The sequence below is a fragment of the Boleophthalmus pectinirostris genome, unplaced genomic scaffold (assembly GCF_026225935.1).
Source record: "Boleophthalmus pectinirostris isolate CB_2022bp ecotype Guang Dong unplaced genomic scaffold, ASM2622593v1 HiC_scaffold_19, whole genome shotgun sequence".
Classification (NCBI taxonomy): Eukaryota; Metazoa; Chordata; class Actinopteri; order Gobiiformes; family Gobiidae; genus Boleophthalmus; species Boleophthalmus pectinirostris.
In genome coordinates, this window is record NW_026571140.1 from 40,381,604 (window position 1) to 40,407,347 (window position 25,744).

At 39.1% G+C, this 25,744-nt stretch overlaps 1 protein-coding gene across 1 annotated transcript; it reads right to left on the reverse strand.

Moving 5' to 3' along the window:
- Positions 1-297: 297 nt before the first annotated feature.
- On the reverse strand, positions 298-25,526 carry gabarapl2 (GABA(A) receptor-associated protein like 2). Its single transcript, XM_055154668.1, is given in 5 exon segments — positions 298-715; positions 718-761; positions 7,567-7,739; positions 11,282-11,337; positions 24,139-25,526. Coding segments are annotated over 5 exon segments (528 nt in total). The 5' UTR covers positions 24,173-25,526; the 3' UTR covers positions 298-494.
- Positions 25,527-25,744: the final 218 nt, after the last annotated feature.

Sequence of the window (25,744 nt, forward strand, 5' to 3'; positions counted from 1 at the left end):
CCTAAAACATATCCAAAATAGCAATACTAACTCAGGACTAAACCAGAACTAAACCAGGTCTAAATGAGGTTGTAAAGATTTCTAAAACAATACTTATCCAGGACTAAACCAAGACTAAACCAGGTCTAAACCAGGACTAAACCAGGACTAAACCAGGTCTAAACCAGGTCTAAACCAGGTAAACCAGGACTAAACCAGGACTAAACCAGGTCTAAACCAGGTCTAAACCAGAACTAAACCAGGTCTAAACCAGGTCCTAAAGAGAGACTTAAACGAGACAGAAAACAGAACTCCACAGGCAGTGTAATGTTCATTTTTATTGGTTAGGTCATCCAGCTACCTCAACCTTCAAGTATTTAAATTAAAACCCTTTAAATATCGTTTTCAAACCACAACTGAAGCGAAAAATCAAAACTGTGAAAAACAAATCTTTCTAAAACGCTGTATATATTTTCACAAAAACTCACAAACGCAATCAAACTGACTATAGACAACTACAACGGTGCAAACAGGGCAGTCGCGCTCAGTCTTAAGCCTTCGGGGGGAACCATCCAGGCCTGGTTTTGGTTGGGGCTTTGTGGGATGGAGGGAGGGATGGAGGGAGAAGTGGAGGGGAAGAGGGAGGAGAAACAAAATGGCGTCTTGTTGTTGTCGTCGTCGTCGTCGTCGTTTAAAATCCAAAAGTGTTTTCTCCGCTGTACGCCACGTATAAAAATCCGTCCTCGTCCTTCTCCTTCTCGTAGAGCTGCCCCATCGTGATACTGCGGACGCACAAGAGGAAGACAAACAGTTTTAGTTTTTTACTCAGTCATTTTGCAGCACTACAAAACAAAACAAAACATAAACTACAAACCCATGGATCATGACCGAAAGGGTTTAGGCTGAAGTAAGGCAAGGCAAGTTTATTTGTACAGCACAATTCGTACACAAAGTAATTCAAAGTGCTTTACAGAATAAGAAATACATTAAAATCATAATAAAAACAAATCAAAACATAAATAATCATGAAGATTAAAATTAAAAAAGAGAGACATAAATTGGAGAGAAGAGTGCGGAATGAAAACCTTTCAGTTATTTGCACAGTTAAACAGAAATGTTTTGAGTCTGGATTTAAACAGCGTCACAGAAGAGTCTGTCTCACATGTTCAGACTGTTCCAGGTTTTAGCTGCATGAACCTGAAACTCTGACTCCCCTTGTTTAGTCGTGACTCTGGGCACCAGCAGGAGTTGGTCCCTGAGCTCCTCAGAGTGTGAGATGTTCATATGACACTAACATGTCACAGATGGACTTTGGTGCTCGGTCATGGAGACACTTGTACAAGCAGAGCTGCTTTAAAGTGTCTGAGCCACAGGAGCCAGAGCAGAGACCTGAGACCAGGACTTATGTGCTCGTACTTCCTAGTTCGAGTCAGGACCCGAGCTGCAGCGTTCTGGATGTTCTGGATGTTCTGGATGTTCTGGATGTTCTGGATGTTGTGGATGTTCTGGATGTTCTGGATGTTCTGGATGTTCTGGATGTTCTGGATGTTCTGGATGTTCTGGATGTTCTGTATGTTCTGGATGTTCTGGATGTTCTGGATGTTCTGGATGTTCTGGATGTTCTGGATGTTCTGTATGTTCTGTATGTTCTGGATGTTCTGGATGTTCTGGATGTTGTGGATGTTCTGGATGTTCTGGATGTTCTGGATGTTCTGGATGTTCTGGATGTTCTGGATGTTCTGGATGTTCTGGATGTTCTGTATGTTCTGTATGTTCTGTATGTTCTGTATGTTCTGGATGTTCTGTATGTTCTGGATGTTCTGGATGTTCTGGATGTTCTGTATGTTCTGTTCTGTATGTTCTGTATGTTCTGGATGTTGTGTGTTCTGGATGTTCTGGATGTTCTGGATGTTCTGGATGTTCTGGATGTTCTGTATGTTCTGGATGTATGTTCTGTCTCACAGCTCTCGTTTGGAGAAACCAGTGAGCAGAACATTACTAGGGGTGTGGAAAAATATAGAAATATCGATATATCGTATCGCTTACTTTGATGATACAGTATCGATATCGTGGACCGCTGTATCGAGATATTGCTGAGAGTATTTTAGGTATATTTTACTAAATTATTTTGTTTAAGAGCTACGACTGTGTTGAGATTTTCGCTGTTTTGAGTAAAATGGGTGTTTTTCCTATTAACTTTGCACTAATTCAGTTGACTTATTGGACTTTTAGTTTCACAGCCATGATTTAGCCTTTGTTTTTCATTGAACCGTATCGAATCGATTTGAAATATATCGTATTGTAATTGTAATTGTATTGAATCGTATTGAATCAAAAGTGCACTGTATCGAAAAGCGTATTGTATTATGGCCTGTGTATCAAGGTATGTATCGTATCGACAACTTCTTAACGATACCCAGTCCTGACCATTACAGTATCAAACCTACTGGAGACAAACACATGGATACGTTTCTCCAAGTCTGATTTAGACAGTAAACCTTTGATTTTTGCTATGTTTTTTAGATGGTAAAAGGCTGCAGATGTTATTGATTTGATGTGGCTGTTAAAGTTCAAGTCTGAGTCCATTATTACCCCGAGATTTCTTGCCTGATTTGAAGGTTTTAGAGAGAGAGACTGGAGGTGATGCTGACACTGTCCCTTTGTTTCTGTGGACCAAACACTATGACTTCAGTCTTGTCAGAGTTTAGCTGGAGAAAGTTGTTTTGCATCCACACACTGATCTGTTGGACGCAGTGACAAAGTGAGTCCACTGGTCCATCGTCTCCTGCTGCCAGAGAGACGTAGATCTGAGTGTCGTCTGCATAATTGTGGTAGGACACGTTATCGCTGCTTATTAACTGGCCTTAAGTAAAAAGTGCTTCTAACACCAAACTCTATTAAACTGTCATGTGGAAACAGAAGGACGACCCAAAACGCAAAACTGCTTTAAAGTATTTAATAACAAATCCAAAAAAATCCAAAACTCGAAACTAAACTGCCATGACACGACACAAGATGAAACTCTGACAGAGACAAGAGGAGGGTTTCAGTCACAATGATGCGCGAATTTCAGGTGGAGGGCAGGAAGTGAAGACAATCCGTGTATCATTCGTTCGTTCATTTTTCAATATAAAACCAAAAATAAGAAAACGAAAAAACAACAGTTTTCTTCGCTATTTGTCTCCAAAACCAAAATGAAAAAACGGATAACGATTCGTTTTTTCAGTTTTTCAATTTTGTGTTTAAATGAAGAATGGAAAAAACGGATAACGACCGTTTCCCGTTTACGTGACTTCTGTGACTGCGATGCCGGTCGATGTCTGACTAAACCAGGACTAAACCAGGAATTAAACCAGGTCTAAACCAGGACTACACCAGGACTAAACTAGGTCAAAACCAGGACTAAAGCAGGACTAAACCAGGACTAAACCAGGTCTAAACCAGGATTAAACCAGGACTAAACCAGGACTAAAGCAGGACTAAACCAGGACTAAACCAGGATTAAACCAGGTTAAACCAGACTAAACAGACAGGACTAAAACAGGACTAAACCAGGACTAAAGGACTAAACAAAAACCAGGACTAAACCAGGACTAAACCAGGTCTAAACCAGGACTAAACAGGACTAAACAGGACTAAACCAGGACTAAACCAGGACTAAACCAGGTCTAAACCAGGACTAAAACCAGGACTAAACCAGGACTAAACCAGGACTAAACCAGGTCTAAACCAGGACTAAAACAGGACTAAACAGGACTAAACCAGGACTAAACCAGGACTAACCACTAAACAGGACAGGTCTAAACCAGACTAAACCAGGTCTAAACCAGGACTAAACCAGTCTAAACCAGGACTAAACCAGGACTAAACCAGGACTAAACCAGGACTAAACCAGGTCTAAACCAGGACTAAACCAGGACTAAACCAGGACTAAACCAGGACTAAACCAGGTCTAAACCAGGACTAAACCAGGACTAAACCAGGACTAAACCAGGTCTAAACCAGGACTAAAAACGAGGACTAAACCAGGTCTAAACCAGGACTAAACCAGGACTAAACCAGGACTAAACCAGAGCTGAACCAGGTCTAAACCAGGACTAAACCAGGACTAAACCAGGACTACTGTATTTATCTGGACTTATTGACTTAATAGGCCACAGAAGATTATTGAACCTGTTATAATATTTATTTCTGTCCACGATGTTTCTCATTGTACATAAAGTTCTCTGGTAAATTATTTATTTACTTGACACTAAAAAACACGTCGATATAAAGACCAGCTACTATCAAAAAAATACTCAGGTCATTTCTTCTCATGTGAATACTCGTTTGTCGTGTGTTTTTCCAGGTCGGTCCAAGATAAATATTTTGTAAAATGTTTGAAGACGTCGTGTTTACTCAGATTTCTCATTTCGTGGTGTTTACTTGACCTCGTGTCCTTTTGGTGAATGAGTGGAGGCGGAGCTCTGTCAATAACTAAACCAAATATCTGTTACGTAAACACACGGGAGCGATCTGTGCCTGGAAACGGACGGGAAAAAAAACGGAAAAACATTCGGGGGGAGAACGCTGAGCCGAAGCTGCGAGTAAAGACGTCTCAATCTCAGAATTTTAGTTTTAACCTCAGACTGTAAATATAAACCTGCAGGCCGCCATGTTCCAAACAGGAAGTGAGCACGGACGCGCTTCTGGCTCCAGTTCACTTTCTATTGAAAAAACGTTCTGTAATTGTCGCTGTCAAACTTGTCATTTTCCACCGCAAATAGTGAAAATGACTTGAATTAACAATGTTACACTGATTTGAGTACAGTATTTTTTGGACTATAAATCGCTCTGGAGTATAAGTCGCACCAGCCAAAAAGTGCGAAATGAAGAAGAAAAAAACATAAATTGCTCTTCATTATTTTCGCTATTTCCTGACTTTGTCCTGGGTCAATCCTGGTTTAGTCCTGGTTTAGTCCTGGTTTAATCCTGGTTTAGTCCTGGTCCTGGTTTAGTCCTGGTTTAATCCTGGTTTAGTTCCTGGTTTAGTTTTTAGTCCTGGTTTAAATCCTGGTTTAGTCCTGGTTTAGTCCTGGTTTAGTCCTGGTTTAATCAAGTCCTGGTTTAGTCCTGGGTTCAGTCCTGGGTTTAGTCCTGGTTTAGTCCTGGTTCAGTCCTGGTTTAGTCCTGGTTTCCTGAGTCCTGGTTTAGTCCTGGTTTAGTCCTGGTTTAAGTCCTGGTTAGGTCCTGGTTTAGTCCTGGTTTAGTCCTGGGTCAGTCCTGGTTTAGTCCTGGTTGTCCTAGTCCTGGTTTAGTCCTGGTTAGTCCTGGAGTCCTGGTTCAGTCCTGGTTTAGTCCTGGTTTAGTCCTGGTTCCTGGTTCAGTCCTGGTTTAGTCCTGGTTTAGTCCTGGTTTAGTCCTTAGTCCTGGTTCAGTCCTGGTTTAGTCCTGGTTTAGTCCTGGTTCAGTCCTGGTTTAGTCCTGGTTTAGTCCTGGTTTAGTCCTGGTTTAGTCCTGGTTCAGTCCTGGTTTAGTCCTGGTTCAGTCCTGGTTTAGTCCTGGTTCAGTCCTGGTTTAGTCCTGGTTTAGTCCTGGTTCAGTCCTGGTTTAGTCCTGGTTTAGTCCTGGTTTAGTCCTGGTTTAGTCCTGGTTCAGTCCTGGTTTAGTCCTGGTTTAGTCCTGGTTCAGTCCTGGTTCAGTCCTGGTTCGGCGCAAAAGTCCGGCATCTCGATCAGTGTTTCTTCCGCTCGGTAAATAAATCCTGTGAAGTGATGATATATTTTCGACAGTCGAGTCGCGTCTGTGAGTTCGTGTTCGTTCTGAAGAAAGCGAAACCGTTTCATTTCATTTCGCGATTGTAATTCTTCAAGTCGTAACTTTTCAATTCGTATTCTGACGGATGCTTCGGTTAGAAAGCTTTTAATTTGTGTGTGATTTATCTCGGGCACGGGAGGGGAACATTAATGGGTCCGGGCGGGTGCTGGTCTCCAAAAATGGACCCATGCAGGACTCGCGTTGGTCACTTCTGATTCATTTTTGCGGTTATTGCGACAGCCCCACTTGCGTCTCTGTGTCCGTCACTCCTCTGCCCCGACGTTCTGTTTTATCGTCTGTTATCGTAGCGTTGTTAAAGGTTGTATAGAGGATTTTCCAAGGAACGAGAAATCCAGCGACTGTTTGTCCGTTTTCAAATGTTGCGCATGCGTGAAACCCCCCCCCCTCCCCTACAGCTCCTACGTAGAAACGCCTTCTCCCACCTCCTCTTTACGCCAGAAACAGGTTTGTTTACAGCCGGTGCTGCACATGACTTGTAAACAACTAACTACAGTGTTGGTTAGGCAAGACGGAGAAGTGAGGAGCGGGGGGAGCGGGTGTGCGGACATTTCGTTCGCGGACGAGAAGTGAGGAGCAGGGAGAAGAGCGGAGCAGGGAGAGAGGAGAGGAGAGAGGAGAGGAGAGAGGGGAGCGGTGCGCAGAGATTCCGTGCCCGGAGAAGTGAGGAGCAGGGAGAAGAGTGGATCGGGCAGCGGGGAGAGGAGCAGGAAAGGGGTGCAGAGAAGGTTGCGCGGAGATTCCATGCGAATGAACTAGCTACAACACGCAGCAGCAAGTGGACTCTTTCTTTTGTCTTGAAAATGACGTTTTCAGACATAGGATATCGCTTTCGTGTCCTGAAAAACGTTTGTCTAGCTCTTGGAAATAAAGTACGTTTTTCATAATAAGCAGAAGTTTCCTGTCCAGGAGTAATTTGTGGACCAGTGTGTCAGTCTTTAGACCCTTCGTCTGCTTCAGTCGCGCCATCGCTGGAATGAATCTTCAAGAATCACCTTAGTTTAGCTTCGCTGCTTTTCCTCTTGTCTTCTTCTTTCAGCGACCTCAAAAACGGACTTTCTTTTGCGGCGAACTGCTCCTGGATTCTTGTCGCCATTGCAACAAACTTTGTGCGAACTGTGAGGAAGATATAGGTCAAAAAAAGCCTCTAAGAACTGTTGCGTTGGTGGAGTAAACAGCGTCTGTGCATCTTGCGTCTGTGGACTGCGTGACAGTCGTACGTAAACCACGTACCGGCGGCGCAGGCAAGTCAGTTACGCTAGAAACGTAGGGAGATTGATTGACAGCCTGTCAGCTAACAGATAACGAGGCAGTGTCGTTATCTATTGGCAAATGTTTAGCCCCACCACGTCCAGAGTTGATGAATTTTTATTCTCTTTTTTTTGGTCATCATAATTACAAGGCTACTGCATCTGTATAATGCTATCATTGACAACTTGAAACAAAAAAAACAAAACAAAAATCCTCCATACAACCTTTAATGTTTGACATTATGTTCTGACACACAAACACGAGGAGCAGCGGCTTCAAAATCGCACACGAAGACACAGAGTCGGGTCACGCCTCCTCAAACTCGGCGAGAAGCAAATCGCAGCCAAAATCGGGCAAATTCTCAGTGATCTCAAGTGGTTTTAGATGAATATTGTGATTTAAAATGTCCAAATTATAACAAAATAATCCACAAGCATCATAAATTATAACTTTAGAGCACACACAAGCACTCTAGGTCTTCTTTAAAATCGTGTGTGTGTGTGTGTTTTTTGGTGGTATTACCTGGACTGGGGCACTGTCTTGTCCACGAACAGGAAGATGGCCTTTTCCGACGGGAGCTGGATCCTCTTCCTGATGATCCACATGAACTGAGCCACAGTGATGTCAGACGGGACCAGGTACTTCCTCTTGTCGATGTCAACGATCTGAGAGCCACACACCTTCTCCACGATCACCTGACAAATACACGAGGAAATAAGACTGAAACGAACTCAAAAACCTCCACGAAACCTGACAAATATACAGGGACGAAGAGTTTAAAAAGGAACAAAACCTAACTCACTATCACCTGAGAAATATACAAGAAAATGAAGTTAAAAAGAGTTCAAAACCTCCACGAAAACCTGAGAAATATACAAGGAAATAAGGTTAAAATGAGCTCAAAACCTTCTTCAGTATCATCTGACAAATATACAAGAAAACAAGTTAAAGAAGCTCAAAATCTAACTCACAATAACCTAAGAAATACACAAGGAAACAAGTTTAAAAGGGACAAAACCTTCTCCACGAAAACCTGAAAAATATGCAAGAAAACAAGATTAAAAAGTGCTCCAAAATCTTCTCCTTGATCACCTGAGAAATACACAAGAAAGCAAGTTAAAAGAGCACAAAACCATCTTCACGAACACCTGAAAAATATACAGGAACGAGAGTTTAAAAAGGTGCAAAACCTAACTCAATATCACCTGTTAAATATACAAGGAAAATAAGGTTAAATCGAGCTTGAAACCTCCACGAAACCTGAGAAATATAAAAGAAAATAAGTCAAAAAGAGCAGAGAATCTTCTCCTCGATCACCTGACAAATATACAAGAAAACAGGATTAAAGACAGCTCAAAAACTTCTCCACGAAAACCTGACAAATATAAAGGGATCAGAATTTAAAAAAGAACAAAATCTAACTCAGTATCACCTGACAAATAAACACAAGAGCTGTGTAGTCATGACGTCAAACTCGTCGCGTCGGTCTGTGTCCCTTTTGTCGTACAGCACAAAAGTAAACAAAGCGTCGAGATGAATGTAGAGCAGGAGAGTCAAACTCAGACTCACACAGGCCAAAATTAAAAACTGGGACTAAGTCAAACTAAATATTTAATTGAAAAATTTCAACAACATCTGCATGTTTTCTCTTCTTTTAAAATATGTAATGTTAAACCTTTTCTTATTAAAATAAATGTTTGAATAATAGTTTTGCTTAAACATTAAATCCAGAACAAGCAAAATATAAAATAATAACAACATTTTAAATAAATAATGTCTCTGTAATAGTCTATCTGTAGCCGGCGGGCAGCTCTAACACAGATATGATATCATCTTGAGGGCCAAATATAATTATATTGCGGGCCAAATTTGTCCCCTGGGCCTGAGTTTGACGTGTCTGATGTAGACGAAGACCGACATTCTGTGCTACAACACAGAATGTACATGAGTCAAGATGAGTTTTATCATAATAGTAAATAAATACAAAAGTCATGATGAGTTTTATTATAATAATAAATAAATAAATAAGTCAATATGAGTTTTATTGTAATTATAAATACATACAAAAGTCACAATGAGTTTTATCATAATAGAAAATAAATAAATAAGTCAAGATGAGTTTTATTATAGTTATATAACACATGAGTCATGATGAGTTTTACATGAGTCATGATGAGTTTTATTATAATAGTAAATACATGAGTCATGATGAGTTTTATTATACTTAATAGTAAATACTACAGGTGTAACAATATCCAAGTCTCATGATACGATATCGTCACGGTATGAACCTCACGATACGATATTTATTGTGATATCGTGGCAAAGCTCACGAATAGAGATGTACCAATATCCAAATCTCTCGATAAGATATTTTCATAATATACATCTCACAGTATATTTATTGTGATATTTATTTTGTTGAGGCTTAACAGAAGTGTTAATATTCTACTTTTTCCTCTTAAAATGCCTTGACAAGACTTAGGTCGTTTTCACACCGCTAGTTCGATTATTTGGTTCGCACCAGGCAATAAAATTGTTATTATGTAGCAGATACACTCCAGTGTGTCCGCGTTCACACCGGCAAACGAACCAAAACTGGTTTGATTCACGTGTCTCTGTTTCCCCGGTAAAACAGCGATACTCCAGTTATCAACACCGATGTTCCTGTTAAAACCACGGGCCGTCCTCATCTCAAATTATCACCATGAACTCATACAACAGCAACATGTAGAACTTTGTACAAACTCACTGCAACAGCCCAGAGTTCGGGTAACAGCAGCAGCCAACAGCTCCTCAGGACGGGGCTGGGGTCTGGTCCTTGGTCTGTTACAAGCTTCGTTGGTCAGATGGTCCGGAGGCTTCATCCTCCATGTGCTGATTCCAAACGGTGGCGAGAAAGACCAGTGCTTGATGGACTGAGTCCGAGCGGGTACGTTCCGTCGTCTGCGCGCTGTTTCCGTGCGGGAAAAGCAAGAATGTGCTGTGGACTACAGGTCCGGGCGCTGCTCCGGTTCTCCGCGCTCAAGAACCGCGGCTGGTTCCGAGGTGGTGCAGCATCCGGACAGAAGCGTGAGTCCAGTTTGGTTTGTTATATGTTGTTCTGAGCGTCCGTCCTCCGCGCATTTGGTTCTTCCCGGGGAAAGTGCTTCCTCAGGTCGAGGCTCCCCGCTCCAGCTCCTCTGAGCCCGGCCTGAACCGGAGCTGCCCCCGCTGGTTCAGGACTCTGGTTTGGATCTAGTCCAACTGTATTTCTCACACTACTAGGCTAAAAACAGGGACTTTTTTAAGTTGTATCAATTGAATGGGCGATTGCCTATTGCCATGAAATTATTTGGTTAATTAAAGCCTAAAATAACAAATGTTGGTTGCTGTGTGATCACGGGGGAACACCGGGTCGTCTCTGTGCGTGTAGGTCCCGAACAGGGGGACGCACCCCCAATTTTGACTCACTCTGGAGCCACACGTTCGCACACTGATACTTGCTCTGATCTTCGTGTGTTACATTCTCTGTATTGGCCATTGTTGGTAAAATAATTCGAAAATGAATCGCGTCTGCGTCTGGACAACAATCTGTTACTGCGCTGGAGTCGTACAGCGTCACTTCAGGCAGAGGAGACGCGTGTCCCTCCCATGATGCATTTCGAATAGTCCGTTTGTCCATACTGTCTATGGTTTGGACCCGGGTTCGCGTTCACACCAGAGGAACCGCACCAAAGTTGGTCATTTGGTGGATTCAAGCGAACCGAGACCACCTCTTTTTTGAGGTCTCGGTCCGCTTGATTTGGTTCGGGTTCGAGTCCGATTGACGCTTTCACACCAACGCAAACGAACCAAACTAACCACTTTTGGTTTGAATGGACCGTTTGGTGCACCAAATACTGTCGGTGTGAAAACAGCCTTAATCCAAAGAACTAAGACTCAAAAGTGCTAGAACTGTTATTTCTTCTTGTCGTCTGCACTGAAATGGAGCAAAGGATCATGGTCTATGTAGTTCTCTCTGTCTTTTTTTAGCTGTTGCTGCACCAAAACTCTTAATTTAAGCAGAGACTTGTAATTCGTAATATTGTGATGGTCCACGATGTTACTGTGAGAACTTTGTCAATATTTCAGTTATTGTTACATCTCTAGTGAAAACATAAGTCCTGATGAGTTTGATCATAATGGTAATTCCAGATGTTTGTGTGAGTTTTTTGTTTGTTTTAATGGTAAATCCAGATGTTGTTGTGATACTCACTGGGACTCGGTCGGGGTATTTGTTCCGGATCTTGGCCGATTCTATGCACCGATGTTCTGCACAAACACAAACACAAAACAGAACAAACACACTGAGTTTAACATCAGACTCCTGCTCAGAGGAAGAGAGAGAGAAGAGAGAAGAGAGAAGAGACAAAGGAAAGAGAGAGAGGGAGAAAGGAGACAGAGAAAGAGGCAAGGAAGAGACAGGAAAGAGAAGTAGAAAGAGAGAGATGAGGGAGAGAAAAGAGAGGAACAGAGAGAGAGGAGAAGGAGAGGAGAGAGGGAGAGAGAGAGAGAGAAAGATATGATGAGGGAGACGGGAGAAAGTGGGAGAGAGAAAAAGAGAGAGAAAAGAGAGAGACAGAGGGGAAAGAGAAAGGGGGACAGAAAGGAGGGGAGGAGAGAGAAAGAAAGAGAAGAGACAAAGGAAAGAAGAGAGAGACGGAGAGAAAACAACAGACAGAAAAGAGAGAGAGCAAAAGAGTGGAGAGAGAAAGGGGGAGGAGAGAGAGGGACATAGAAAGGAAGGGTGGAGAGACACAGAGAGAAAGTGAGGAAGAGAAGAGACAGAGGAAAGAGAGAGAGAGAGAGAAAGAAGATAGAGAGGGAGGCAGGGAGGAGACAGGAAAGAGAAGTAGAAAGCGAAAGATGAGGGAGAGAAAAGAGAGAAACAGAGAGGAGACAGGGGGAAAAGAAAGTTAGAGGGAGAAAGAAGAGAGAGAGAAGAGAGAGCAGAAAGAAAGAGAGGAAGAGACAGGAGAGAGGGAGAGAGAAAGGAGAGCAAGAGAAAAGAGGGAGAAGAGGGAGCAACAGAGAGGAGACGGGGGAGCGAAAGAGAGAGAGAAAAAGAGGGAGAGAGGGGTCACATGAAAGAGAGAGAAAAGAGGGAGAAGACAGTGACAGATGAAAGAGAGAAGGGAGGAGAGAGAAGGAGAGAGGGAGAGAGAAAGAAATAGAGGAAGAGAAAAGGCAGAGGGAAGAGAGAGAGAAAGAGGCAGAGAAAAGAGAGCTACAGAAAGGAGGGGAGGAGAGAGAAAAAGAGAGAGAAGAAGAAAGGGAGACAGGAGACAGACGAAAGAGAGAGAAAAGAGGGAGGAGAGAGAGAAAGAAAGAGGAAGACACAGACAGGGAGAAAGAAAAGAGAGAGAGGCAAGAGAGAAAAGAGGGAGGAGAGAGCGCGAAAGAAGAGAGAGAGAGAAGGGGGAAGAGGTGGGAGAGAGAGAGAAAGAGAGAGGGAGAGAGAGAGAAAGAAAGGGAGACAGGAGAGAGGAGGAGAGGGAGAGAAAAGAGGGAGAGAAGACACGGAAGAAAGAGAGAGAGAGGGAAGAAGAGAACGAGAGAGGGGAGAGAGAGAGGAGAAAGGCAGACAGGAGAGAGAAAGAGAGAGAGAGAAAAGAGGGACAAGGGAGAGCGAAAGAAAAGAGAGGGAAAGGAGAGAGAACGAGAGAGAGAAATGAGGGAGAGAGAAGAGGCAGAGGAAAATGAGAGAGACGGGAAGAAAGAAGAGAAAGAGGGGCAGAGAAGAGACAGAAGACGGAGAAAAAAAGAAGAGGAGGAGAGAGACAGATAAAGAGAAGAGACTAAGGAAAGAGAGAGAGACAGAGAGGAGACAGAAGAGAGGAGAGAAAGGAGAGAGAGACAGAGGAGACAGAAGAGAGGAGAGAAAGGAGAGAGAGACAGAGTGGAGACAGAAGAGAGGAGAGAGAGAAGAGAGGAGACAGAAGAGAGGAGAGAAAGGAGAGAGAGACAGAGAGAGACAGAAGAGAGGAGAGAAAGGAGAGAGAGACAGAGTGGAGACAGAAGAGGGAAGAAAGAGAGAGAGAGGAGAAGAGAGGAGAGAAAGGAGAGAGAGACAGAAGAGAGGAGAGAAAGGAGAGAGAGACAGAGAGAGGAGAGAAAGGAGAGAGAGACAGAGTGGAGACAGAAGAGAGGAGAGAAAGGAGAGAGAGACAGAAGAGAGGAGAGAAAGGAGAGAGAGACAGAGTGGAGACAGAAGAGAGGAGAGAAAGGAGAGAGAGACAGAAGAGAGGAGAGAAAAGAGAGAGAGAGAGACAGAAGAGAGGAGAGAGAGAGAGAAGAGAGGAGAGAAAGGAGAGAGAGACAGGAGAGACAGAAGAGAGGAGAGAAAGGAGAGAGAGACAGAGAGGAGACAGAAGAGGGGAGAGAAAGGAGAGAGAGACAGAAGAGAGGAGAGAAAGAGAGGAGAGAGAAAAGAGAAAAAGAGAGACAGAAGAGAGGAGAGAGACAGAAGAGAGAGAGAGAGAGAGAGACAGAAGAGAGGAGAGAAGAGAGAGAGAGAGAGAGACAGAAGAGAGGAGAGAAAGGAGAGAGAGACAGAGTGGAGACAGAAGAGAGGAGAGAAAGGAGAGAGAGACAGAAGAGAGAGAGAGAAGGGAGAGAGAGACAGAGTGGAGACAGAGAGAGAGAGAGAGAAAGAGAGAAGAGACAGAGAGACAGAAGAGAGGAGAGAAAGGAGAGAGAGACAGAGTGGAGACAGAAGAGAGGAGAGAAAGGAGAGAGAGACAGAGTGGAGACAGAAGAGAGGAGAGAAAGGAGAGAGAGACAGAGTGGAGACAGAAGAGAGGAGAGAAAGGAGAGAGAGACAGAAGAGAGACAGAGAGAGGAGAGAAAGGAGAGAGAGACAGAGAGGAGACAGAAGAGAGGAGAGAAAGGAGAGAGAGACAGAGAGGAGACAGAAGAGAGGAGAGAAAGGAGAGAGAGACAGAGAGGAGACAGAAGAGAGGAGAGAAAGGAGAGAGAGAGACAGAGAGAGAGAGAGAGAGAGAGAGAGAGAGAGACAGAGTGGAGACAGAAGAGAGGAGAGAAAGGAGAGAGAAGGAGAGAGAGACAGAGTGGAGACAGAAGAGAGGAGAGAGAGGAGACAGAAGAGAGGAGAGAGAGACAGAGAGGAGAGAAAGGAGAGAGAGACAGAGTGGAGACAGAAGAGAGGAGAGAAAGGAGAGAGAGACAGAGTGGAGACAGAAGAGAGGAGAGAAAGGAGAGAGAGACAGAGTGGAGACATGTCTTGACCTGACAGTTTAATCAATCGTCTGTTTGTCTAAACGAATAAAAACACATTTAAAACAGACGAAGAGCAGCTCCGATAAAGTCGGTTAAATACAGATTTGTGTCGTCGATTCGCTCCGAGCGCTCGTGCGTTTAGTCTCTAATCGAAATAATCACGTCCGACATTTGTGCGTTTACCTTTTGCATAATTCATGAAAAGTGCTGAACGATCAATACGGAAAAAAACAAACAAAAACTGTCTCCTGCCTCCATCTGAAAATATCACAACATCGTCACATTTACGAACCCGAAATTGAACAAGAATTATAATAAAACTTTTAAAAAACGGTAGAATATTTGTATTATTTTAGTGATTGTGTGTTTTTGTGTGTTTTGTGTGTTTTGTGTCTCGTGTCTCGTCGCTGCATCGACTCCGGCGCGTTCGCTTCAGCTCCAGGACACTTTACATCGATCCATCCCTCCATCCCTCCATCACCGTCTCTCCATCTCCTGCCCTCTTTCATGCCTCGCCTTTTTTCCTTTTACCTCCCTCTCTCTTCCTCTCTGCCTCTTTCCCTCCATCACGCTCTCTCTTTTACGGCCTTCTTCTTTATCCTCCCTCCAGGCAGAGAAGAGAAAGAGAAGAGAGAAAGAAAAGAGAGACGCAGAGAGGAGAGAGGAAGATAGAAAGAAGGTGAGGAGAGAGACAGAGAGGGAGAGAAGAGAAAAAGGAAAGAGAAGGAGGAAGAAACTCTCTCCCTTTCTCTCTGTCTTTCTGCTCCCCTCTCTCTTTCTCTCTCTTTTGTCTTTCTCTCTCCCCACCCTCTGTCTCTCTTCATCTCTTTTCTTTTTATGTCTTTTCTTTTGCCCCCCCCCATCTCTTTTATGTCTTTTTTCTTTCCCCTCTCTCTCTTTCTCTTTTGTTTTTCTGTCTCTCCCCCCTACTCTGTCTCTCTTTTTACGTCTATTCTGTCTTTCTGCTCCCATCTCTCTCTTTCTCTCTCTCTCTCCCTTTTGTCTTTTTGCCCCCCTTCTTCTTTTTATAGCTTTTCCATCTTTGTCTCCACCACTCTTTCTCTCCTCCTCTCCTCTCTTTTTATATCTTTTCTCTTTCTGCTCCTCTCTCTCTCTCTTTTTTATGCCTTTTCCATCTTCCTCTCTCCCCTGCTCTCTTTTATGTCTTTTCTCTCTTTACCCACTCTCTCTCCCTCTCTTTTTATGTCTTCTTTATCCCCCTCCCTCTCTCTTTTGTCTTGCGATCTCCCCCCACTCTTTCTCTCTTCTCTTTTTATGTCTTTCTGCCTCCCTCTCTTTCTTCTCTCTCTTTTGTCTTTTCTGACCTTTTCCATCTTTCTGTCTCCCCCACTCTGTCTCTTTTTCTCACTACTCTTATGTGTCTTTTCTGCCTTTCTGCTCCCCCTCTCTCTTTCTATTCTCTCTTTTGTCTTTTCTGCTCTTTTCCATCTTTCTGTCTCCCCACTCTCTCTCTCTCTTATATCTTTTCTCTCTTTACTCCATCTCTCTTTTATGTCTTTTTCACACCACTCTCCCTTTCTCTCTCTCTCTCTCTTTTGTCTTTCTGTTTGTCTTTCTCTTCTTCTCTTTTCTCTCTTTTCCCCGACTCTTTCATTTCTCCATCCATCTCTCTCTGTTCTGTCATTACCTCTATTCTTCTCTCACGTCTTTTCTCTCTCAAAAAAGTATTAAAATTTGGTCTTTTTATTAAGATTTATTATAATAAATCTTAATAAAAATACCAAATTTTAATACTTTTTTGAGAATAATAATAATACTTTAATAATAATAATAATAATAATAATAATAATAATAATAATAATAATAATAATATTATTATTATTATTATTATTATATTATTATTATTATTATTATTATTATTATTATTATTATTATTATTATTATTATTATTATTATTAAAACCACAGCAAAAATTGGAAGGTTAAAATTTCAGGGTAAAATATTTCAGAGTTGTTTTTAACACAAAACAAAGTGTTATTTTAACTATTTGAAAGTTAAATGTGTGTTGGAGTTGGAGTTATTTGTCAGAGTTGATATGGTTTAAGTTAATTCAACTTCCCTTGGTGTTAATTTGTCTCCTCCCTCCCACCACTTCAAACTCCTGCGAGAGAAGACCAGTGTGAACCAGTTTTGGTCAGAATTTCATCTTAAATTAACTAAAATAAAGTGTAAAAATAAAACAACTCTGTGTGTTGTTTAGTTAAATCAGGATAACTCTACAAAGTGTTATCCGTTTACTCTAAAAACGTTAATTTAACTCTTGATTTCGGGATTAAACAGGAACTTTGGTCCAGTGTTACTTAATTTACATTTCCAAAATTGTTAAATTAACTCTAGAACAGATTGGACTCATATAAACTCTGAGAAAATGTTAAAATTCAAATTCTGTGAGATTCAATTTTAACACTTTTTGCAGTGAAAAGTTTGATCATTCACATCACTACAAATGACTTAAAAGTGCACTAAGTTAACATTTTTTTTAGATATTATCGCTCTGCCTAGAATGTTCCACGGTGTGACATTAAACTATCTCCATGGAAACAAGCAGGTAACACAAACCAGGCCAAGTTACTGGTCAGATCTGTGTAGAGGCGACCCCGCTCACAGTAAAAGTGCACGTTCTAAAGTTATTTTTGAGCTATAAAAACACATGAATTTAAATAGTACATGATAAGTAAGTTTAATGCTATACTGCGGAACATTCTGGGTTATATATCCATGGAGACGTTCTTCCAGAAAAGTTACGTAATGCACCTTAAAAAGAACATTAACCTAGATGAGCAGGGAGTGTTTTTATATAAATCTGACCTATTTCCTCGCCCACTATTTTAATCTCAAACTGTAAATAATGGTTGAATCCAGTTTCCCTTGTGCCTTTGAAGCAAACGAGCGGCTGCTTTGTGTTTCGGGTGTTTCCGAGGGCTGTTTTTGTTTTGTTTTTTTTGCCTGAGAGCTTCACACCCCGGCAGAGCCCCGCCCATGTCAACAAAGGAGTTAAACTGCGTGACAAAGAGCGGCTTGTTTACAGACAAATCTACATGAACTCAAATCCACGTCTAGACCAGAAAAAGTGAAAAGAGGATTAATTGTTGTTATTTAAATCATTAATTAAAAGTATTTACAGCACACTGCTTTAATACGATTACAACGCAAGTCTACTTTCAACCAATAACGCGGCGAAAACAGCAAAAAGTGTAAAAGTGGAGTGTTAAAATGGACTCTCACAGAATGAATTTTAACATTTTCTCAGAGTTTATATGAGTCCAATCTGTTCTAGAGTTAATTTTACATTTTTGGAAAAGTTAATTAAGTAACACTGGACCAAAGTTCCTGTTTAACCCCAAAATCAAGAGTTATATTAATGTTTTGAGAGTAAACGGATAACACTTTGTAGAGTTATTTTGATTTACCTAAACGACAGAGATGTTTTAATTTTACACATTATTTTTGGTAATTTAAGATGAAATTATGTACAAAACTGATTCAAACTGGTCTTCTCTTGCGGGATTTTGAGGTGGTGGGTGGGACGTGCCAAATTAACACTAATGCACTAATACACTGTGCGATATTTTCGGTCGTGTCACTCAGCTTAAACTGTACGAACAAATCACAGGGTTTAAAGGTTCACAGCTCATGAATCATGTTCTTACACTGTATGAACCGATGCTCGGATGTGACCTGCCTGTGCACAATGTACGTTCACATAACGACCGGAGTTGTTGTTCCAGAAGTAGAAAACCACGGAATTAGAAAACCACAGACGTGCGGAGACACAATGCTGATCCAGGCAAAAAACAGACTTGGTAATTTGTGCCATTCTCTGCGAAGATGAGTCCAAAAAGAAGAGGCGACGTATCTGGTCAAAGAAATGTCTGCATAGACGTGGGCAGACGTGGGCAGTGCGGGTTGTCAGTTCTTCAGAGGGAACTGGAGGTAAGTAGCATCAAGTTTTTCACCAAACTTGTGTTCTGTGTTGCTGGATCAGCTGCGCCTCCATGTCCTGTGTCCAAAACACTCGCCGGCGCCATCGTCCTCCACAGCCTCATATCCTGCTTCCTCTTCTGTGTCCGCACATGCTCAGTCTGACAGATTCTGGCAAATTGGCTTGTGAAACGACTTCAACAGAGCGAAACCCTCACGAGAGACGACTGGATTTAAAACAAGTTTGATTTTCTTGCGACCTACGAGAGCTGGTCGTGAGGTGTTAATCGGTTTTCTTTACCCCATGTTTACGACACGAAGCACGACACACGATGAAGCCAAAACTCGGCCCGATCCCCCAAAACAGTCGCACGAGTGAAAAATCGGCTCAAAAAGGGTCAAAAATCGCGCAGTGTACGACCGGCTTAAGGGAAGTTGAATTAACTTTAACCATATCAAAAATAACCCCAACTCAAACCCCCATTTAACTTTCAAACAGTTAAAAACAACTCTGAAATATTAACCCTCCACTTTTTGCTGTGTACTATCACTAAAAACATTAAAAAGATCATATTTACGTTGATAATTCTATAGTAAGTTCAGTTATTCATCAGATAAAATGGTCTTATATTTCTTTTATGGCTCTAAAGTGGCATTATGTAACTTTTCTTGAGACTCGTCATTTGTTTGCCTCGTGGAGTTGGCATTGCTTTGTCTGAAATGTTCCAAAGTATGGCATTAAACTAATCTCACTTGCATTTATTCAATTACAAGAGAATTTACAGCTCAAAAATACCTCGATAAACAGTAGTAGTAGCAGTAGTTATTGTAGTTATGAAGCTAAACAGTAAAGTAAAAACATCTTATATTATATAGCCAGTGTTTAATTTATCTTAAAATAGTCCATGTTATAGCAGGATTGGATTACATACAAGATGATTTCGTAACAGTAGTAACAGTAAAAGTAGCATGGTGGATGTGTAAATGCAGAGTTTACAGCAAAATATAGCAAAAAGCAAATATCACCATCTTTTTTTTAATATTTAATCCATTGCTAAGCAGCTTTTTGCTAAGAAATGATCAATTTTGGAGTATTACTTGTTTACAAATGCTGCTATCAGTGTTATAAAGCTAAACAATTACTAACAACATCTTATATTATTTAGCTGGTCTTTAATTTATCTTAAAATAGTCCATGTTACAGCAGGATTGGATTACAAAAAGACAATTTTATACCAGTAGTAATAGTAAAAGTAGCAGTAGTAGTTGTAGCCTGTTCTATTGTATGTGTAAATGCAGAGAGTTTCTAGCAAAATATAACCTAAAGCAAATATTAGGATATTTTTTGAACATTTAGTCCATTGTTAAGTAACTTTTTGTGAAGAAATAGTCCATCTCTGTGTGTTTATTAGTATTAAAAAGCTGTTATTAATGTTATAAAGCTAAACAATAAAGTACAAACATCTTACATTATTTAGTTGGTCTTTAATTTATCTTAAAATAGTCCATTTTACAGCAGGATTGGATTACAAAAAGACAATTTCATAACAGTAGTAATAGTAAAAGTAGCAGTAGTAGTAGTAGTAGTTGTAGCCTGTTCTATTGTATGTGAAAGTTTCTAGCAAAATATAACCTAAAGCAAACATCAGCATCTTTTATGAACATTTAGTCCAATGCCAAGTAACTTTTTGTTAAGAAATTGTCAATCTCTGTGTGTTTATTTGTATTAAAATGCTTTTATTAATGTTATAAAGCGAAACAATAAAGTACAAACCTCTTATATTATTTAGCCGGTCTTTGACTTATCTTAAAATAATCCAAGTTACAGCATTATTTACAAAAAGACAATTTAATAACAGTAGTAATAGTAAAAGTAGCTGTAGTAGTTGTAGCCTGTTCTATTGTGTAAATACAGAGAGTTTCTAGGAAAATATATTCAAAAGCAAATATCAGCATCTTTTTTAAACATTTATTCACTAGTTAAGTAGCTTTTTTTGTTAAGAAATAGTCCATCTCTGTGTGTTTATTTGTATTAAAATGCAGTTATTAATGTTATAAAGCTAAACAATGAGGTAAAAATGTCTTATATTCTTAAGTTGGTCTTTAATTTACCTCTAAAAAGCCAATGTTACAGGGATTATTGGATCACAAAAAGACAATTTCATGACAGTAGTAGTGGTAAAAGTAGCAGTAATAGTAGTAGTAGCCTATTTTATTCTATTGTATTGGTAAATAAAGAGAATTCTAGCAAAATACAGCAAAGTCCAAACATTAACTTCTTTTTTTTGAACATTTAGTCCATTGTTAAAGCTTTTTACTGAGAAATACTCCATTTCTGTGTGTTTATTAGTATTAAAGTGCAGCATTACAGTTATTGATGTTATAAAGATAAACAATAAAGTCATGCCTTATAATATCTTGTCTTAAAATAGTCCATGTTACAGCAGGATTGGATTACAAAAACCCAATTTCATAACAATAGTAATAGTAAAAGTAGCAGTAACAGTGGTAGTAGCCTATTTTATTCTGTTGTATTGGTAAATAAAGTTTCCATTTTCCATCAAAATATAGCAAAAATGATAGGTTACATTAGCATCTTCCTCTTTTTTTTAATATTTATTCTATTTAGTCCATTGTTAAGTAGCTTTTTAACTAAGAAATTGTCAATTTAGAGTATTACTGGTACACAAATCCCATTATTAACGTCATAAAACTAAACAATAAAGTAAAAATGTGTCATATTATTAAGTTGGTCTTTAATTTATCTTAAAAAGCCAATGTTACAGGATTATTGGATCACAAAAAGACAATTTCATGACAGTAGTAAGAGTAAAAGTAGCAGTAATAGTAGTAGTAGCCTATTTTATTCTATTGTATTGGTAAATAAAGAGAATTCTAGCAAAATACAGCAAAGTCCAAACATTAACTTCTTTTTTTCGAACAATTTAGTCCATTGTTAAAGCTTTTTACTGAGAAATACTCCATTTCTGTGTGTTTATTAGTATTAAAATGCAGTTATTAACGTTATAAAGCTAAACAATGAGGTAAAAATGTCTTATATTCTTAAGTTGGTCTTTAATTTATCTTAAAATAGTCCATGTTATAGCAGTATTGGATTACAAAAACACAATTTCATAACACAAAAAGTAGCAGTAGTTATTCTATTGTATGGGCAAATAAAGAGAGTTTCTAGAACAATACAGCAAAGACAAAACATTAACATATTTTTTGAACATTTAGTCCATTGTTAAGTAGCTTTTTAACTAAGAAATTGTCAATTTAGAGTATTACTGGTACACAAATCCCATTATTAACGTCATAAAACTAAACAATAAAGTAAAAATGTGTCATATTATTAAGTTGGTCTTTAATTTATCTTAAAAAGCCAATGTTACAGGATTATTGGATTACAAAAACACTATTTCATAATATTAGTTGTAGTAAAAGTAGCAGTAATAGTGGTAGTAGCCATTTTATTCTATTGTATGGACAAAATACAGAGAGTTTCTAGCAAAATACAGCAAAGACCAAACATTTAGTTCATTGTTAAGTAGCTTTTTAACTAAGAAATTGTCCATTTTAGAGTATTATTGGTACACAAATGCAGTTATTAATGTCAAAAAACTAAACAATATAGTAAAAATGTGTCATATTATTATGTTGGTCTTTAACTTATCTTAAAAAAGCCAATGTTACAGGATTATTGGATTACAAAAACACTATTTCATAAGAGTAGTAAGGGGCAAATACAGCAAAGACCAAACATTAACATCTTTTTTTTACATTTAGTCCATTGTTAAGTAACTTTTTGTTAAGAAATAGTCCATCTCTGTGTGTTTATTTGTATTAAAATGTAGTTATTAATGTTATAAAGCTAAACAATGAAGTAAAAATGTCTTATATTATTAAGTTGATCTTTAATTTATCGTAAAATAGTCCATGTTACAGCAGGATTGGATTACAAAAACACAAATTCATAACACGAAGTAGTAAAAGTAGCAGTAACAGTAACAGTGGTAGTAGCCTATTTTATTCTATTGTATGGACAAATGCAGAGAGTTTCTATCAAAATACAGCAAAGACCAAACATTAGCTTCTTTTTTGAACATTTAGTCCATTGTTAAGTAGCTTTTTACTAAGAAATTGTCAATTTTAGAGTATTATTGGTACACAAATGCAGTTATTAATGTCAAAAAACTAAACAATATAGTAAAAATGTGTCATATTATTATGTTGGTCTTTAACTTATCTTAAAAAAGCCAATGTTATATGGTTATTGGATTACAAAAACACTATTTCATAACAGTAATAAGGGGCAAATACAGCAAAGACCAAACATTAACATCTTTTTTTTACATTTAGTCCATTGTTAAGTAACTTTTTGTTAAGAAATAGTCCATCTCTGTGTGTTTATTTGTATTAAAATGCAGTTATTAATGTTATAAAGCTAAACAATGAAGTAAAAATGTCTTATATTATTAAGTTGATCTTTAATTTATCGTAAAATAGTCCATGTTACAGCAGGATTGGATTACAAAAACACAAATTCATCACACGAAAGTAGTAAAAGTAGCAGTAATAGTGGTAGTAGCCTATTTTATTCTATTGTATAGGACAAATACAGAGAGTTTCTAGCAAAATACAGCAAAGACCAAACATTTAGTCCATTATTAAGTAGCTTTTTTAACTAAGAAATTGTCAATTTTAGAGTATTACTTGTACAGAAATGCAGTTATTAATGTCAAAAAACTAAACAATATAGTAAAAATGTGTCATATTATTAAGTCGGTCTTTAACTTATCTTAAAAAAGCCAATGTTATATGGTTATTGGATTACAAAAACACTATTTCATAAGAGTAGCAAGAGGCAAATACAGCAAAGACCAAACATTAACATCTTTTTTTAACATTTAGTCCATGGTTAAGTAGCTTTTTAACTAAGAAATTGTCCATTTTACAGTTTTACTTGTACACAAATGCAGTTATTAATGTCATAAAACTTAACAATATAGTAAAAATGTCTTATATTATTAAGTTGGTCTTTAACTTATCTTAAAAAAGCCAATGTTATGTGATTATTGGATTACAAAAACACTATTTCATAACAGTAGTAGAAGCAAAAGTAGCAGTATCAGTCGTAGTATCTTATCCTATTGTGTTGATAAATGCAGTTTCCACTTTCAAGCAAAAAGGATAAGGTACATTAGCATTTTTTTTTATATTTACTTCATTGCTACGTAGCTTTTTAATAAGAAATAGTCCATCTGTGTGTGTTTATTAGTATTAAAATGCTGTTATTGTGTTTGTCACATTTTAGGTGGAGGCTGCTTCCGGGCCCGCACCAAAACAACTTTATGGTGACGCCTAGGCCTTTATTTTTTTTGACCCAGATCGAAACATTGCATAATTACACCGACATGACCACGTTTTTTTTTGCGTAATACCACTTTAATAACATTGTAATTACTGTTCGCAATCCCCCAGGGTCGAAGCTTAAACCCGCTTTTCTGCAAACACCAATATCGACCACTTCTTTAGCCCCGAGCGGTGACGATCAGCGAGACAAATGCAACGAATTAAGCCGAAATAGCGTGAAAATTCCGCGTTAAATGTTATGATAAAGCTCGGTTTTGCATGCACGAGCTGGCACGCGTTATATTATTTGATTATTTAATGTCCCTTCGATACAGCGAGATACGATATGCACAAACAAAAGCTCTGAAGGACAGGCCATGGCGTTGGAATTACATCGCAATATGCAAAAATAACGCAATCTAGCACCGCGTTTAGACATTATGAGACAGTTTTAAGGATTCTATAACCTATTTGCAAGCGTTGATGTTAAATTTTAATGTCGTATTTTGGTACATTTCGCCCTCCCCATCGTCTTACCTAAGGAGTGATCCTCTTTGAACATCCATTTCATGTTTCCTGCGCTTTTGTCGCTCGGTGGAGATGACTTTAAACGCGACCAAGCGCTTCGTAAAAGTGATAAAGTTGTAGTTTCACGGCGTTATTTTGTCGTAATGTGGTTATTTCTGCTTTTAAAGAGAGAGAGACAGAGAGACGAGGGACGATGCCAACAGGAGCAGCTCAAAAACAACAAACAGCTGAGCACTGCCTCCGACATTACGTCACTTTCGGACCGTACCACTCCGAAAAAAAAAATCGCAAATCGTCAAATATGTTGTAATTGCTCATTTATTTTCCACAAAATTAACCAGTACGTGTTTCCTAATGTGATTAATTTCGTTTTGGTGTAATTTTATAAACTTTTATTGCGAAATTTATCGATTTAAATATTTTTGGCACCCCTATTGCGACTGCGCCAAGTTTTACATAAACATAAACAGTGCGGAGGCCCCGTTACATGTAGACCGTGTGAAATGGTGTCAGTGTAATATGAATGTGGGAACAATATGTGCTATTTTAAGTGACCTAAAGTGTTTTATTCTCTGGGAGCGTTTTTAGCGGAAGCAGAAACCACGTGTCCCGCTTTTAGGCGCTGTAATGCCATAAAGTGGAAGATTCTAGTGACTATGGAAACTAGGGTTACCAGATGTCACTATGTACCCGGGACAGTCCCAGTTTTGAGGCCTGTGTCACCTGTCCCAGCAGATTTATCCAAAACCACAAAACCGGTGATTTGTCCCGGTTTATACAAGAAAATGTCCCAGGTGTCACTATTTTTGACCAATCTGATCCCTGTAAATACAGAAAAGCTGCTTAAAAATGACCAAAACAGAAAGAAAATGTGACTATACTGGCTCACATGTTAGTTATGAGTAGGGTGACCAGATTTTCAAAATAAAAAACTGGGACGTCACTTGTTTGTTGTGGTTGGTAATCAGTTATTTTTTAAATGTATCTCCCTACAGATTACAGATTACATACCCCAAAATGTAGTTTGTAACGTAATCCATTAAAGTACTTAAAGTGAGTAACGTAATCTGAATACTTTGGATTATTTGATATTGTCTTGCTTTTTAAAACTACATGAATGTACCAACCACATCCTGAAAATTGTTTTTTGTTCTCTTCAGATTATCAAGTTTCCATGAACAGGTAATTGTTTGCTGTAGAGAAGCACAGTCTAGAATACTTTAACATAAGATGTTTTGTCTGCTAAAATAAAATAAAAAGCCCAGTCTTAGGGTTAGGTAGATAGGTGCTTATCCGTATTGAAAAATATTATTGATGGAGAAATTATTTTTATATGAGATCACTGCTGCCTTCAGTTATGTCCACCTACTGTTAGGTGTCATATTGTTTAGTCCTGGTTTAGTCCTGGTTTAGTTCCTGGTTTAGTCCTGGTTTAGTCCTGGTTTAGTTCCTGGTTTAGATCCTGGTTTAATCCTGGTTTAGTCCTGGTTTAGCCAAAAATGTGAAAACAGGAAAATACCGCCTGTAATCCATTTATTTCAACAAAGTAACTGTAATCTATTTACCACTCACTGAAACAGTAACTAACTGAATACAGTTACTCATGATTTGTACT